Here is a 14377-nt window from a genome sequence, read left to right on the forward strand (position 1 = left end):
CCATGGGCGCGAAGTTCGCGCCGAGTTTGGCAAACCTCTTTATGTCAAGATGGGAAGAGGACATAATATATTCTAGGGACTGGCCGCATTTAATTTTCTACCGAAGGTTTATTGATGACATCCTACTTCTCTGGGAGGGTGACATTTTTACGTTGAACAACTTTTTTACCACCCTTAACCACAACAATAACAATATTAAACTCACTTTCCAGTATAGTAACAGTGAGATCAACTTTTTGGACTTAACTTTATGCAAAAATGGAGAACACATTTCCACTAAGACCTTCTTTAAGGTAACAGATAGGAATAGTTATATTCCTAAAGATAGTTGCCACCTCCCCAGATGGCTAGATAACATACCGAGGGGCCAATTTCTCCGTGTCCGGAGGAATTGTACGGAGATAGATGACTATAGAACACAGGCTAACATACTCAAAGAGAGATTCATTGAGAAAGGCTATGATGAGAACATCTTAGAAAGGGAAATTACTGAAGTGGCTGATACTGATAGAATGAACCTCCTGACGTGTAGAAGTAGAGCTCAAACAGAGAGGAAATGTCCCTTTATCACCAACTTCTCAACACAACATAAGGAAGTGGCCAATATCATTAAGAAAAATTGGAACATTTTAAAAAATGACCCAGTTTTGGGTGGAACCCTTCCTGATCGACCGGACATTACGTACCGGAGAGCTCCAACACTAAGAAACATGCTAGCTCCTAACATTGTCAACCCCCCTAAGCCACTCACATTGAGTTTCCTCAACACCAAGGGATTTTTTCCCTGCAATAAATGCATGTTATGCACCTGTAACGGCATTCATAAAAGATCTGTGAAAACCTTTAGTTCAAACGTAACTGGCCAATCCTATGACATACAATCAACTATTACCTGCTATAGTACCCATGTAGTATATCTCCTTAGCTGTACCTGTGGTAAGCAATATGTAGGACGAACGACAAGGAGATTGAGAGACAGGTTACGTGAGCACCTATCTAATATCAAAAAAGGTTTTAAGGATCACTCACTGTCCATGCACTTCCGTCAGCATCACAACAGGAACCCACACACACTCAAATTCATAGGTATTGACATGGTTAATAAAAATTGGAGAGGCACACATAAGAGAAGAGCCGTTTCAATGTTAGAAACCAAGTGGATCTTTTTGCTACACACCCAAGCACCACAAGGGTTAAATGTAGAGCTAGATGTAAACTGCTTTATTGATACCAGCTGATTTATTTTTATTCTTATTATGATCTAAGCGGTGGCTTTCATTCATTTGGTCACTATACCAGCCGACAGTTCATATGCGAACTATCGCAGTAGGGGACATGCTTTTTGGATTGCTATCAGTCGTTGAAATTTTTCTTTTTAATAAACATTTCTTGAATCCATTTTCATATGGATTTTCACTTTTATTGAATGAGGATCTTTTCCTACCTTTTTAGCCTTAAATGAGGTTGTTTTATCATATGTATTTAAGGTTGTTTTATCATTTATATCTATTCAACCATTTGCACCCATTTGTTTGGGGAGATGTGAAATGTTAATCCCATATGGCTCATAGTACTATTGTTTAAGGACCAGTATTAATTTATTTATTTATCTGATTGCTCGGATTAATTATCAAATCCTATTTCAGATTTCATTATTAATTTCTGGTGTGCTGACCATCCCATACATGTACATCACACATCAATGCCAGCTGATTATTACTCCTGTGTACTATTGAGTGATATAGGTGTGTTGGACGTAATACCCTAACCACCTACAAGATGTCACTATCCATATAATCACTATGGGACTATGTTCAGAGTTTTTATTTATAGTTTTTAAATATTCACTTTGTATTTTTATATATTTTTATTTCCATATGATATGTCTCTCATGTCCTAAGCTCACCGTTATTAAAATGCATTATGAGCTGATTAGTAAGTTAAGTTAAGAGAATCTGTGATGCCTCTGATGCTGGGTGTCTGTTAAGGATGTTTTCTGGTATGTACACATTGTGGCACCGACAAAATGGCATCCGCGAACGCTCACAGCGCATGCGCGAATGCCTTCCCTATTTAGGAACCCATGGAAAATGGCCGCGAGCGCTCACTGCGCATGCGCGAAAGTCCGTTTTCCGTCCATATACTATAATCACCGGTAAAATGGCCGCCAAGTCGCCAGTGCGCATGCGCGAACCGGAATCGGCGTCGCAGGATCGCCCAAATGCGTGCCAATTACCTTTCTATAAAAGCATTATCATTCACCATGGGCACACTCCCTCTGAGGAAGTGTTTTCACACGAAACGCGTTAGGGAGGTGCCCCTGACCTTTGTATCCATACCACAAGGCCATCCTGACTGACGCCCTGGTGGCCAGACTTTGCTTTGATGTAAGTTTTTTCCTTCAATTGTACTTGGTGTAAGTTTTACCTATTAAAGACATACTACACTATCAGAGGCTTCTCTGGGTCTCATCTATTGCATGGGAGCCCGTTTTTGAAGGTTACGCCTGTTTGGGAATGATGTATGATCACCCCCTCCCCCGCTGATGATCTCTCTGGTGGATGACTTACCAATATACCTGGATTGATGACATCTGGTGGCCAAACCTGCAGATGACATCCTCCTAATATTACAAGTCCAGAGCACCAGGAGCGGGTCTTAATTGCTCCATGCGCATTTATTGCGCTATCTGGTTAGTGCATTTTTTGTACAAATCACGAGATCACAAGAGTCACGAATTTCTCTGAACATGGATTATTGGGACAATTGCACCTATCACTTTATCGCACCATGCAATATGGACTGAGTTTGTCATGCAGTTATGCTGTTCATGTTCTGATTTTCTGCTTGTTCAATTTTAAAAGCGCTGCATATTTTATTTCTATGTTTCTATCTGGGTCCCAAGGTTACCTTTTATGCTAGCTGCTTCACTTATATGTTCCCAGCGCTCTATTACCTACTTATACATCATGCTATAGGTTGCTGATCACCGCCATTACTAGTATAGTCTTTGTACGGATCAATATAATGATCATGAACAGAACTATACTAGTGCCTCCTTTGTATAGTGTCGCACTTTGAATGACAATTGCGCGGTCATGCAACATTGTACCCATATGAAATTTTTATCTTTTTTTTTTCACAAAAACAGAGCTTTCTTTTGGTGGTATTTAATCGGCACTGGGTTTTTTTTCATTTTTTGCACTATAAACAAAAAAAGAGCAAAAAATTTAAAAAAAAAGTTTTTCTTTGTTTCCATTATAAAATTTTGCAAACAGGTAATTTTGCTCCTTCACTGATGTGCGTTGATGAGGCTGCATTGATAGGCAGCACTGACGGGCACTGATGAGGTGGCATAGATAGGCAGCACTGATAGGCTGCATTGATGAGGTGGCACTGGTGGGCACTGATAAGAAGGCACTGATATGCAGCAATGATGGTCACTGATAGGCGGCACTGATGGGCGACACTGACTGCCAGCACTGACCAATGGTACTGCTGGGCACTGATGGGCGGCACTGCTGTGCACTGATGGACGGCACTGCTGGGCACCACTGATGGGTTGCACTGCTGAGGGGCACTGATGGGTGGAACTGCTGGGCACTGCTGGGTGGCATTGCAGGGCACTGATCATCATTGCAATGATCATCAGTGCCCTGAAGATCAGTGACGATCTGCTCTGTGACAGCTGCCGGTTATAGGCAATAACCGGCAACTGTATTTACTCCATGATCTGATGTGTCATTGGACGAAGCTGATCACGTGGTAAAAGGCTGCTGTGATTGGCCTTTTACCTCATCACATGATCAGCTGTATCCGTAGGACACATTGATCACAGAGCTCGCTGAGTGCACGCCACTGGGGGTGCACGCGTTCTGGGAGCACGTCATATGACGTCCTCCCAGAACTGGGTAACCGCGCTGTAGCCATCGTTCTGGCTATAGCGCGGTTACCAAGTGGTTAAGGGCAGAGGAGATATCTAGAGTCTAAGAGAACCCAGATATCTCAAAAAAGAGTACCTGTCACTGCCTATTGTGGGATCTTTACATTCCCTGTGATAACAAAAAAAGTGATCAAAAAAAGAAAGGGACAGTGTAAAAATTAGAAAAAAAAAATCTAAATAAAGAAAAATAAAAAAAATAATGTCCCCTGCACCTCCCCACTTCCCGTACTTGTGCACAAAGGCGAACGCAAGCGTTGGTCCCGTGTCGGTATGTAAACAAAGTCTGCACCATGCGTGTGAAGTATCACCATGAACGTCAGATTGAGGGCAGTAATTCTAGCACTAGACCTCCTGTGTAAATATAAATTGGTGACCTGTAAAGGCTTTTAAAGCGTCGCCAATTGATATTAAAAATGTATGTACTTTGTCTCCATTGCACAGGCATGAGCAATTTTAAAGCATGTCATGTTTGGTATCCATTTTACTCAGCGTAACATCATCTTTTATATTTTATCAAACAATTGGGAAATCTCTCTCGTGTGGTATCCCCATACTCGGGAGAAGTAGCAGAATGTGTTTTTGGGTGTTATTCCACAAATACCCATGGCATGCATGAGAAATATATAATTTAAGTGACAATTCTGTGCAAAAAAAATAAATTGTCATTTTCAAAAAATTTGTGGCAAAAAATAAAACGTTCCATGGACTCAACATACCTCTCTGCAAAATCCTTGGGCTGTCTACTTTCCAAAAAAAGGGTCATGGGGGGGGGGGGGGGGTGTACTACCCTGGCATTTTAGCACCTCAAGAAATGAGATAGGCAGTCAGAAAGTAAAACCTGTGTAAATTCCAATATATATATACCATAGTTTCTAGATGTTATAATTTTCACACAAACCAATTAATACACATGTATTGTTATTTTTTTTTTTACCAAAGACATGTATCAGAATATATTTTGGCTTAAATTTATGACTAAATTTGAGTTTATTGGATATTTTTTATATAACCAAAAGTGAAAAATATTGGGGTTTTTCTTCAAAATTTTAGTTTTGTGTTTAGCGCAAAAAAGTAAAAACCACAGAGGTGATCAAATTCCACCAAAAGCAAGCTCTATTTGTGTGAAAAAAGGACATACATTTAGTTTGGATACAGCTTTGCAAAACCGCGCAATTACCTGCTGAAATAGCGCAATGTCGAACAGCAAAAAATGGCCTGGTTATGAAGGGGGGTAAATCTTCCGGAGGGCAAGTAGTTAAATAAATATGTATGTAAACATAAATATAAACACATAAAATACTGCAATTATTAAATCATAAAGTGCAGAATTATGGCTCTCAATTTTCAGTAATGCCCAGAACAGAATAATATTATATACCAGTGATGATTCTGGGCGATACAAAATTTGTCAATTACACAGCACCAGGAATAAAGCTTTTCCTCAGCCTAGTGGTTCTATCCCCCATGCTGCAAAACCTCCAACTTGAAGGGAGGGGACAAACAGTCCATAAGCAGGATGAGAAACCCTTAATAATATTGAGGGTCATCTTCCTACAGCTGCTGTTGTAAATATTACTGTTGGTGAGAAAATGTCTGCCAATAATCTTCTGAGCAGTCGTTACCACCTGATGCAGTGCCTATTTGTGCGAAGCAGAGCATTTATCCATAACAGAGAGGTAAACAAGATATGAACTGAAGTACCAGGGCCAGCACATTTCATTCTCCTCGAAATGTATATAAGTTGATAGACCTTCTTCACTATGCTGGCAGTATTGATGCTCCAGGTGACGTTATCAAAGATGTGCACTCCCAAATATTTAAAGTAAGGAACCAGCTCAACAACTTCATCCACAACAGCAGAAATTGGGCAAATTTTGATCCATCTATGGGCAGGCTGCTTGTACTGAAGTTGATCTATTACACAACTTCAGTACAACCAGCCTGTTGGGTTTTTTTAATGCGATCACTGCAGCTGGCAGCAGTAACCATTGTATTCTGATGGCGGGGAAACCTCCTGTTCTCAGAATACAATAGTGCAGAGAGAGGGATTCTCCCATTAACACTGAATGTGTTGATGGGGGAATCAAGCTATTTTCTTCCCTACAACCCCTGGTTGAAGCAAAGAAAACTGCCTAATGCCTTAGTCTCCTTTATGTCAATGGAGAGATTATTGACTTTGAACCAAACTTCCAGATTCTCCACTTCCTGCCTGTCACCTGGATTTTATAATGGCAGAAGAGGTCAACAAGTGAAAAGTATTGGGCTTTCTCATTAAAATAGTTGTAAACCTCAGACATGAAATAACAACAAAGCATATCTCTCTGTAGCGTGTACCTGTCTCAATTCAGAACAGTTAGTTATTTCTGTCTGCTGACTCATTCCACTTCTATAAGCACAAGTTATTTCTGAAGAGTTTTTCTAAAACGGGGACGGGGAGGGCACAGCCTGTGATTGACAGCCTCAGCTCTGTTCCTGTGTGCTGTGTGAGGGCCCAGCATGCTCTCCAGTGTAACAGGAAAGATCAATGTATTAAGTTTTTGCTTGTAAAAAAAATGTTTAAACAAATAAGAGGACATAAAACAACAGTTTATAAGAGTAAATGGAAAAAAAAATATTTAAAATAAAACAAACCAATATAGTTATTTAATGTTATAATCCAAGCTAACAGCTAGCCAAAGGATTTTAAATGAGCTTGTGCTCACTACTGACTTACAGAACTGTGCAAAGCTGTAGAGCTTTCAGTGATTCTGAAGTGCTGGCTGATTGGCCCTTTTCTGGAGACTAGTCCAGGCTAAAATCATTATGCATTAAGGTACTTATGCGAATTAGGTGTGAAAAATAAGATTTGTGTACGTGGGAAGTCTTTGACCTTTGGGTTATACTGCTACCTACAGGAAGAACGGACACTTGCAAAAAAAAAAAAAAAAAAATTGTAGGCTAACCAAAGATAACTCCTTCCACTACCAGCATTCCTCAGTTTTGTGGCAAAACAATACCAACAGCATAACCATAGACACAAAGGGCTGGGACCTGTGTTGCTTAATGCACTATTCAGGGACAAAGAAAGTCTTTAACCTTTGGGACGTCCAAAACTGAGGGGTTGGCAACTGCCTGAAGAACCACATTAAGGACCTTACTCCTGAAACTGGCATTAGATGAGTTTACAGTGCTGTGGAGGTGTTCTTATGCAAAGGACAATAAAATGTAACTTTTACTAAATAATAAAAATAATTATAACTCCTCCCACTTGACACACTGTTTAGTTTTTTTCTGAAAGTTGCAGTTCTCTGATCATATTTTTCTTCTTTAATTCTCTGTATATATTTCAATATTTCAAAACTCCATTATTCCTTCGTATATGAGATAAACTTCTCTTATACTTTTCTAACAACTATTAGATTTTTTTGTTCAGCTCACAGATGAGCAAATCCCCCTGCTAGGCTAATTTATTCTGACATCCGCCAGCAGTGGATCCGAACAGAGGTTGGATTGGATCAGATTGATTGATTTTTGCCTTGGGTTGGGCTTTAATTTCTGTTGTTTCTTTATTTTTATATTAATTTTTGTGCCAATTTGTTGACATACATAATATCGTTTACCCATTTAAACAGGTCAAATTCTGTTGCAGGAACAAGTGATAATCCTCTTTCAAGGGCCACATAAGCAGGGGCCATTGCAAATAAAGACAAGTTAAAAATTCTTAAACTGTATTATCTCCTGCTACTTTTACATTCTCTGTATCTCCTCATTATATTCTAATGCATTTCTGAACATGGTTAAGTTCTGCTTCCTCTGCCTCTTGTTCCCGGCTTCTCAATATCTGGTTTGAATGGGATTAAAAAAAATACCTCTGACCTACATTTGCTCCCCTATTTTGTCTTGCTCTTTTACCAAAACCTCTAAATGCATTGTGAAGACGAAGGGCTAGTTGACACTAGATGCAGTCCAGTGTGTTTTTTTTCTGCATGAAAAATGCATGTACAGTGTTTTCCATGTATTCCAATGGTCCTAGTTCACACCAGTGCAGTGGGTTCCAGTCAGTTTCCGGTGCAGAAAACAAAGTAGAACATGCTGCATTTCTTCTGTACAGAACCATACTGGAACATAGCAAACTGCATCAAAACTGCACCGGAACTCCGTGTGATGTGAACTGTAAGCAAAACCATATCTGGAACGCATCTGGAGTGTGATTTTGTAGTGTGAACTGGCCCTAAAAGCAAATAGGCTGTTCACTTTGCAAGGGTAGTTATACTTTGCAAGGGAATTCTCCCCAGAGCTTAGTGATTGCAGTGAAATGTCACCTTACAAAGAATACCCAATCACATGCAAGAAAAAACAGCATTTTTTTGTTTGCTAGTGTCCAAATCTCCTGTAGGTGGCAGTATAACCTGAACTTTAAAGACTTCCTGTGTCCCTCAATGGACTAAAAAAAATATGTTTAGCTATTTTTAAACAATACACACATACACTATCTGCTTGAAGTTTTGCTTTAATATCTCATGTTTCAGTGTAGTGTGAACTTCTGACACCAAAAACCACTATTCAAAATGTCTGACCTAGCATATGGCATGAGTGAAATAGAAGGTGGCAAGGACATTCATTCAATGATGAGTTTCAGTCAATCTTACCAAAAGCAACCTCAGTGCTGCATGAACTGTTATTGCTCCCTGCTGTAATAAGGAACACAACATTTTTATATTTTCTCATAATGTGTGACCTGGCAGGGCAGCTATTTTGCACCAGTCATGGCACATTTAAGCCAAGCTGGCAGCTTACTAAGAAAAGGAGGACCTTTGCGTCAATGGGATACTTGAACATTTATGAAATGTCAAGCAACATATCAAATGAGTTTTGTAGTCTATCTCCACCAAGACAGAGGAAACTAAAAATATTTATAGAAGAGTAGAGAAAAGGTCTGATACCATTATCGGCTAAATAAGTACCAAAGGCATTTAGGATAATGGACCATCCTAGTGAATCATCTGATTTTGCCAAACAAAACTCATCTGAGATATCATTGGCTTTGATATTAAAGTATAATGTAAGTAAACCCAACCACTAAAAACTCAAAAAAGTTTTAACATGTTAATGTAACTTCAATAGCTACTTCTTGTTGTAGGGTGACAACATTCTGTTCCTGTCTCCTTTAGCTAATTAAAATGTAATTCAGTTAAGGTTTACATCTTCTTTTTTGCTGAAGTGTAGTCTCGAAAAACTGATTCAAGTTGAGACAGGCCTGCCCCAAAACATTCAATTCCATAAAAACTTTTATTTGAAACAGAAACACTTCCAGTAGTTCTACATTTAGTGGAAAACCACCACTGCCACTTAACTTTATCCAGTTACTACTAAGTAATTATTAGACAACTACTCTTTTTCCTAACTAATTGCAGGTTTGAGTAGAGTTAATAAATTAACAGAAGTTATAGGAAAATAGTGTACGTAGGAGGAAAAACCATTCTGTAAATCGTGAAACAGATTAAATTATATAGGAGGCATGTTTAAAGCAAATTAGCTTGTAAAAGTTTAATGACAGTTGAAATGAAAAATGTAAGGAGTGATGGAAAGAAAACATATTTAGAAGCATTCACCTTACTATTTAAAAACGTACATACTTAAAGGACATTATGAGGTCTCTTTAATTCCTATGGCTCGTTCATGCTCCTCTGGATGGCTGGGGCCACTAGAAGAAAAGACTAGCCATATGAATGAATTAGGCTGCAGTGTGCAATGTTAAGGGCCCAGTCCAGGCTTTTCCATGCAAAGATTGACAAGAGTTGGGTACGGCCACATAGGCAAGATCTGAGTGTAAGACTCTGTACATTTCAAGCAGGAACTGGCCGATTTTAAGCCTGTGTGTACAGCTGTCTCACGACTGGCTTTTGTTGAACAGCATGCTGGAAAACCAGCATTCAACCTGCATCCGACCAGCGCTTGCAGCCAATGGCTGCGAGCACTGACCAGTGTGTTCTGTCAGAGGGGAGTCCCCTTGTCAGAATACAATAACACAGCAGGGGAGATCGCCATATTAACATCAATCGGTCATTTGTTTTTTCAAAATGAGGGTGTGTACCCAGCTTTACACTGGTGGGGAGGAGGACTGGAAACACTGTCAGGTTTGTATTACTCTTCAGAGAAGTGAGAAATTTCTCCTCACTTACTGTTATGGTGACAATGGTTTTGCCAGAAAGGAAGTGAAAAATCTGCAACACATGGGAAGGCTAAAACTCTCATCGTTTTTGAGTACATACACCTTAAAGGACAACTTCACTAAAATGAAGTTGTCCTTTATTACTAAAGGCAGTGAAATCAGCTCTGTAAATAAATAGTACTTCCTATCTTGTTTGCCTGTAATAGCTATTAGCGCATCTACTGAGCTCAGTACTGCAAATTTGTTGTTTGTCATTAGCATACCATGTGCAAAGATTGTCGGTTACGGTTGCCTGCTGCCCTCATAAAATCCAATATGGCCAGAGGGTAGGAAATGATGCTGCTGATGTTTACTATTGGATATTTCTGGAAAGGTGACATAATCCATGGCTTTGGGCAGCACAAATAAGCAGGTCCAGAGTCAGGCTCAAATTTCGTTATCTATGGAATTCCTACAGAAACTTCCAAGTAAAGAATGGAAAAGATTGTCTTTTCAATTAAACATAATATAGAGTTATTCCAAACGAAGTATTGAAGGACTTGTAGCCATAGGAAGAGCATTGAAGGAAAGGCTACAATCTAAGGAGGGAATCAAGAGCTAGAGCTGTGTGTGTGTGGTGGGGGGGGGGGTGTGTGTGTGTGTGTGGTGGGGGGGGGGGTGCATGGGTGGGGGTTTGTACATGCTTAAAAATCATTTTAGACCAAAAGATTAGTTTTAACCCCCAAACAGTATATACAGTATTTTCTGACAGCAGACACACTGAATATATTAAAATTATTTTAAAGCAAATAAATGCAATATATTACCAAATTTGTGGCAAACTATAAAAGATGAAATTGTGCTGAGTAATAAGATACCCAACATTGCAAGCCTTAAAATTAAAGTGTTACTAAACCCACAACAGTAAAATCAGTCTGTATATGCAGTAAGACATGCTTGCTATTCTCACTGTAGAACCTAAGGGGTTAAACCTCCGCATTGTGTAAAAAGGCTGTTTGATCCTGTCTTCTGTCTAACCAGTGCTCTGCTGGGCGTTGATAGAAGCCACAAGACTGCTATATACTGCTGATGAGAAAATGTATTTAACAGTTTATAGTTACTAAAATAATTGCATTTCCATGTTCTGTGTGCTGTTGTAGACCAGATATAGTGAATGTAGGGTCCGAGGTTTAGTAACATTTTAAGCACGCCTGTGGAATGGCAACAAATTTCAGCATTCTAGGCAGAAGGGCACGGATGTATTAGGGGTGCATAGAAGTGATCCAGTGGCTGTACAGCTGCCAGATCATTTCAGCCTGACAGGCAGCAGTCGGCTTTTTAGATTTACATGCAGTGTGTGGCCACCAAACAGTAATTGTGGGATTGTTTTTTGGGGGAATAAATTTTAATAAAAAAAAATAGCAAAAAATAAATAATAAAACATATATAATTGCTACACAAGCCATGTAGTGATTTAATGTTAATAAAATTACCTTCTCTTTTCAATCTGCAGTACTGTAATTTTCTGTAGAATTGAATGCAATATGGTAACCTGGAGGCATCCTGTACACATTTGATGTACAGAACACCTCTAAAAATGTAGATTCCTGTACTTTCCCAAAAATCTGCACTAAGATACAAGTCATATTGTAAGCATCTCCTGCAATAGAAATGTAAATTTTTGTGTGTTACTCCCTAAGGCAGGCCATAGATGAAATGATTTTTTTCCTGCAACCCTAGGTACAAACAGCGTGCCAACAGATAGATCAAACCTCAGCCAGTCCCTTCTGAACTGGCCGAGATTTGAACCATCTATGGCAGGCTTAAGGGTTAATGACTTCTAAGGGGATGCAGACACTGCAGCTTTCCTCATTACAACACAGAAAGTCCACCAGCTGACTAATAATGAACCAGACCCTCCCATTCAGAATGAGTTTCTGGTGAAACAAAACACTATTTCTTCACAGCAACAAAAGGTAGGAATCCACTTAAAATTTGTCAAAATCCTTGCAATGTACATTGATCACCCAAAGAAGTTTGTTTTTTTTTTTCTCAACAAAAGTGGACTTACACTATAAATCTAACTACTGATGTATAAGGGAATACGATAGACTAAAATCAGGACAGCTTTTGCAACCTATGTTAGTTATTCTGTATGTAAAATGTATGATCAATAAATACATTTTTCAATTATTTACTCAAAATTGTTCAAAAAAGTTTAATTTAGCCTTATAAATCATACATACTTTAAGGGGAATATATGCAGGTTTTCAGAATCAACTAGTTTGATATATGCCTTCTAATATTTAGAGAAAATTTTTTTCCTTTTTTTTTAAAACAAAAATTCAGAACACAGAGAAGAGAACCGTGGTCACAGAAATGCAGTTTGATGTTCAAAGCCCTGCCATGACTAGTCCGCTTCAGACCATCGAACATAAATCTTTGATGTTAAATAACAGGTGAAAGCTGTACCCGCTTCTGAGGGTTGTAACTGCATCATTACATGCAATTACTTGTTGTGTTGTAATTCCCCAGTGGCAATAATTAGCCTACCTGTTGACACACTATTTCTAAGGTGCATCTGTTAATGTAGGCAATTGATTTGCACATGGGTGTAATTACCATCACTGATGGGGTTGGAGATGAGCTTCCCCACCAGGGTCCTGTCAATCACCAACTTCTCCAGCTGTGGCCCTGAAAGGCTTATGGACACAAGCACACCAGAACTGAACAAGAGCTGAAATGAGAAATAAACAATAGACACAGGATTACACTGCTGTAGGGTTTAACACAGACTAACAATACATCAATAGTGATGACTACAATAACACACTCACTAATGGTTTGTGTACATGGATACTTTCTCTGCACTAGTGTCTACTATGTACATTGTACAATGAAGATCAAGTATAACTGCAGGAAGGTTTCACGGAGTACCAGAGGATGAATGGCAGGTATTGTACACTGACATAAATAACAGAAGACAGTAGAAAGTGGGTCCTTTAAGTTATTGTTCAACACATTGTCTGAGCATGATGTGTGACACGTTATTGAGCGTCCAAGGAGAATCACACTGATTTTAAACATGTTCCTGTCTGAAATGCATAGTTTCTAAAAGAAACTATGAAATGTGGCTTGATCCTTCAACAAAGCTGAACCAGCAGTAGGCTTACTCTAGGTCCTCTGGTGACCTAACAAGGCAGTTGATTCCTCAATATACAAAGGACAGGCAAATATTTCAACTGCAGCATGATATCCTTAGTTAAACAAAATAATTTGGAGGTTGAAATTTGGATATCTTTCCAATGTGAGGGAAAACCCTCTTAGTTTTCACCTCTATTCCATGGCAACATAAGATTTTAGATTTACCCTAATTTTTATTCCATCTTTGACTATTGATGAGATTGGGCTTGTACATATCCTAATCTGCACCAACTTGAGCAAGCCACCAGGAAACTGTCACCTGTACTGGAACTATAATTTGCAGCAGGTGCATTCCCTGCCCTGCAGCCGCCCGTATAGTGGCATGTATAGGTGTGACAGCAGGGCAGTGAAATGTCTCAGCTGCTTATTATTTGCCCAGTACAAGTGGCAGCTTCCTGGTGGGTACAGACTAGGAGATGAACACGCCTGAGCTCATTCCTTTTGATGACATTGGTGATAAAGACAATCTGAGGGAGTGAATCTCCCTAAGGAGGGCTCACAGCAATAAAAACCTGACAGGTGTTCTAACCTATTACCACTCTATCCAAATCTTTAAAAAAATGCCTTCAATTTATAATGGACCCCAGACACCCACGACTGGGTATCTCCGTCAAGAAGCTGCTTCTCAGGCTCTGGAACATGAGACCAGTGAATCTGGCTATTGTTACCCCAAGATCCAGACAACACCAGATTTGAAGTAAACCAGAGGTAGACTAGTTTATTTGAACACAGATACAAGATATATACACTCAGGAGACAATCACCCCTCCCTGCATAATGACACAGGGCGGGGCAATCTACATTATTAACAAACTTCACACCAGCAGACAGTCCCATCAGGAGGGAGGACTGCTGGAGACACCCCCCACTAAGCTAATACACATAAACGCATCCCATAATAGGTTGCTCTCAAGCCAGACAAACAATAGACCAATGGGATGCAGCCACATAACATTAAACAGTCCACAACCCCCACCCCACCTATGTCCTAAACATGTCTACACAGTCTGAGACAAAGCCCACACAATATTAGGACAGATCACCCTGTACCCCTAACAGGAACAGGGTGATTTACACATAAGAGGGATATGGGGAGCTAC

At 39.5% G+C, this 14377-nt stretch overlaps 1 protein-coding gene across 4 annotated transcripts in view; it reads right to left on the minus strand.

The window, feature by feature from the left end:
- WDPCP (WD repeat containing planar cell polarity effector) overlaps window positions 1-14377 on the minus strand; it is a 470287-nt gene that overhangs the window by 316626 nt on the left and 139284 nt on the right. For all 4 annotated transcript variants that reach the window (XM_089671996.1, XM_089671995.1, XM_089671997.1 and 1 more), the window contains one exon: window positions 12696-12810. In XM_089671996.1, coding sequence (XP_089528122.1) covers window positions 12696-12810 — 115 coding nt within the window. The remainder of the gene's footprint in view (window positions 1-12695; window positions 12811-14377) is intronic.

Source organism: Staurois parvus, unplaced genomic scaffold, assembly GCF_062004578.1.
Source record: "Staurois parvus isolate SC_StPar_1 unplaced genomic scaffold, SC_StPar_1.0 ptg000117l, whole genome shotgun sequence".
Lineage (NCBI taxonomy): Eukaryota > Metazoa > Chordata > Amphibia > Anura > Ranidae > Staurois > Staurois parvus.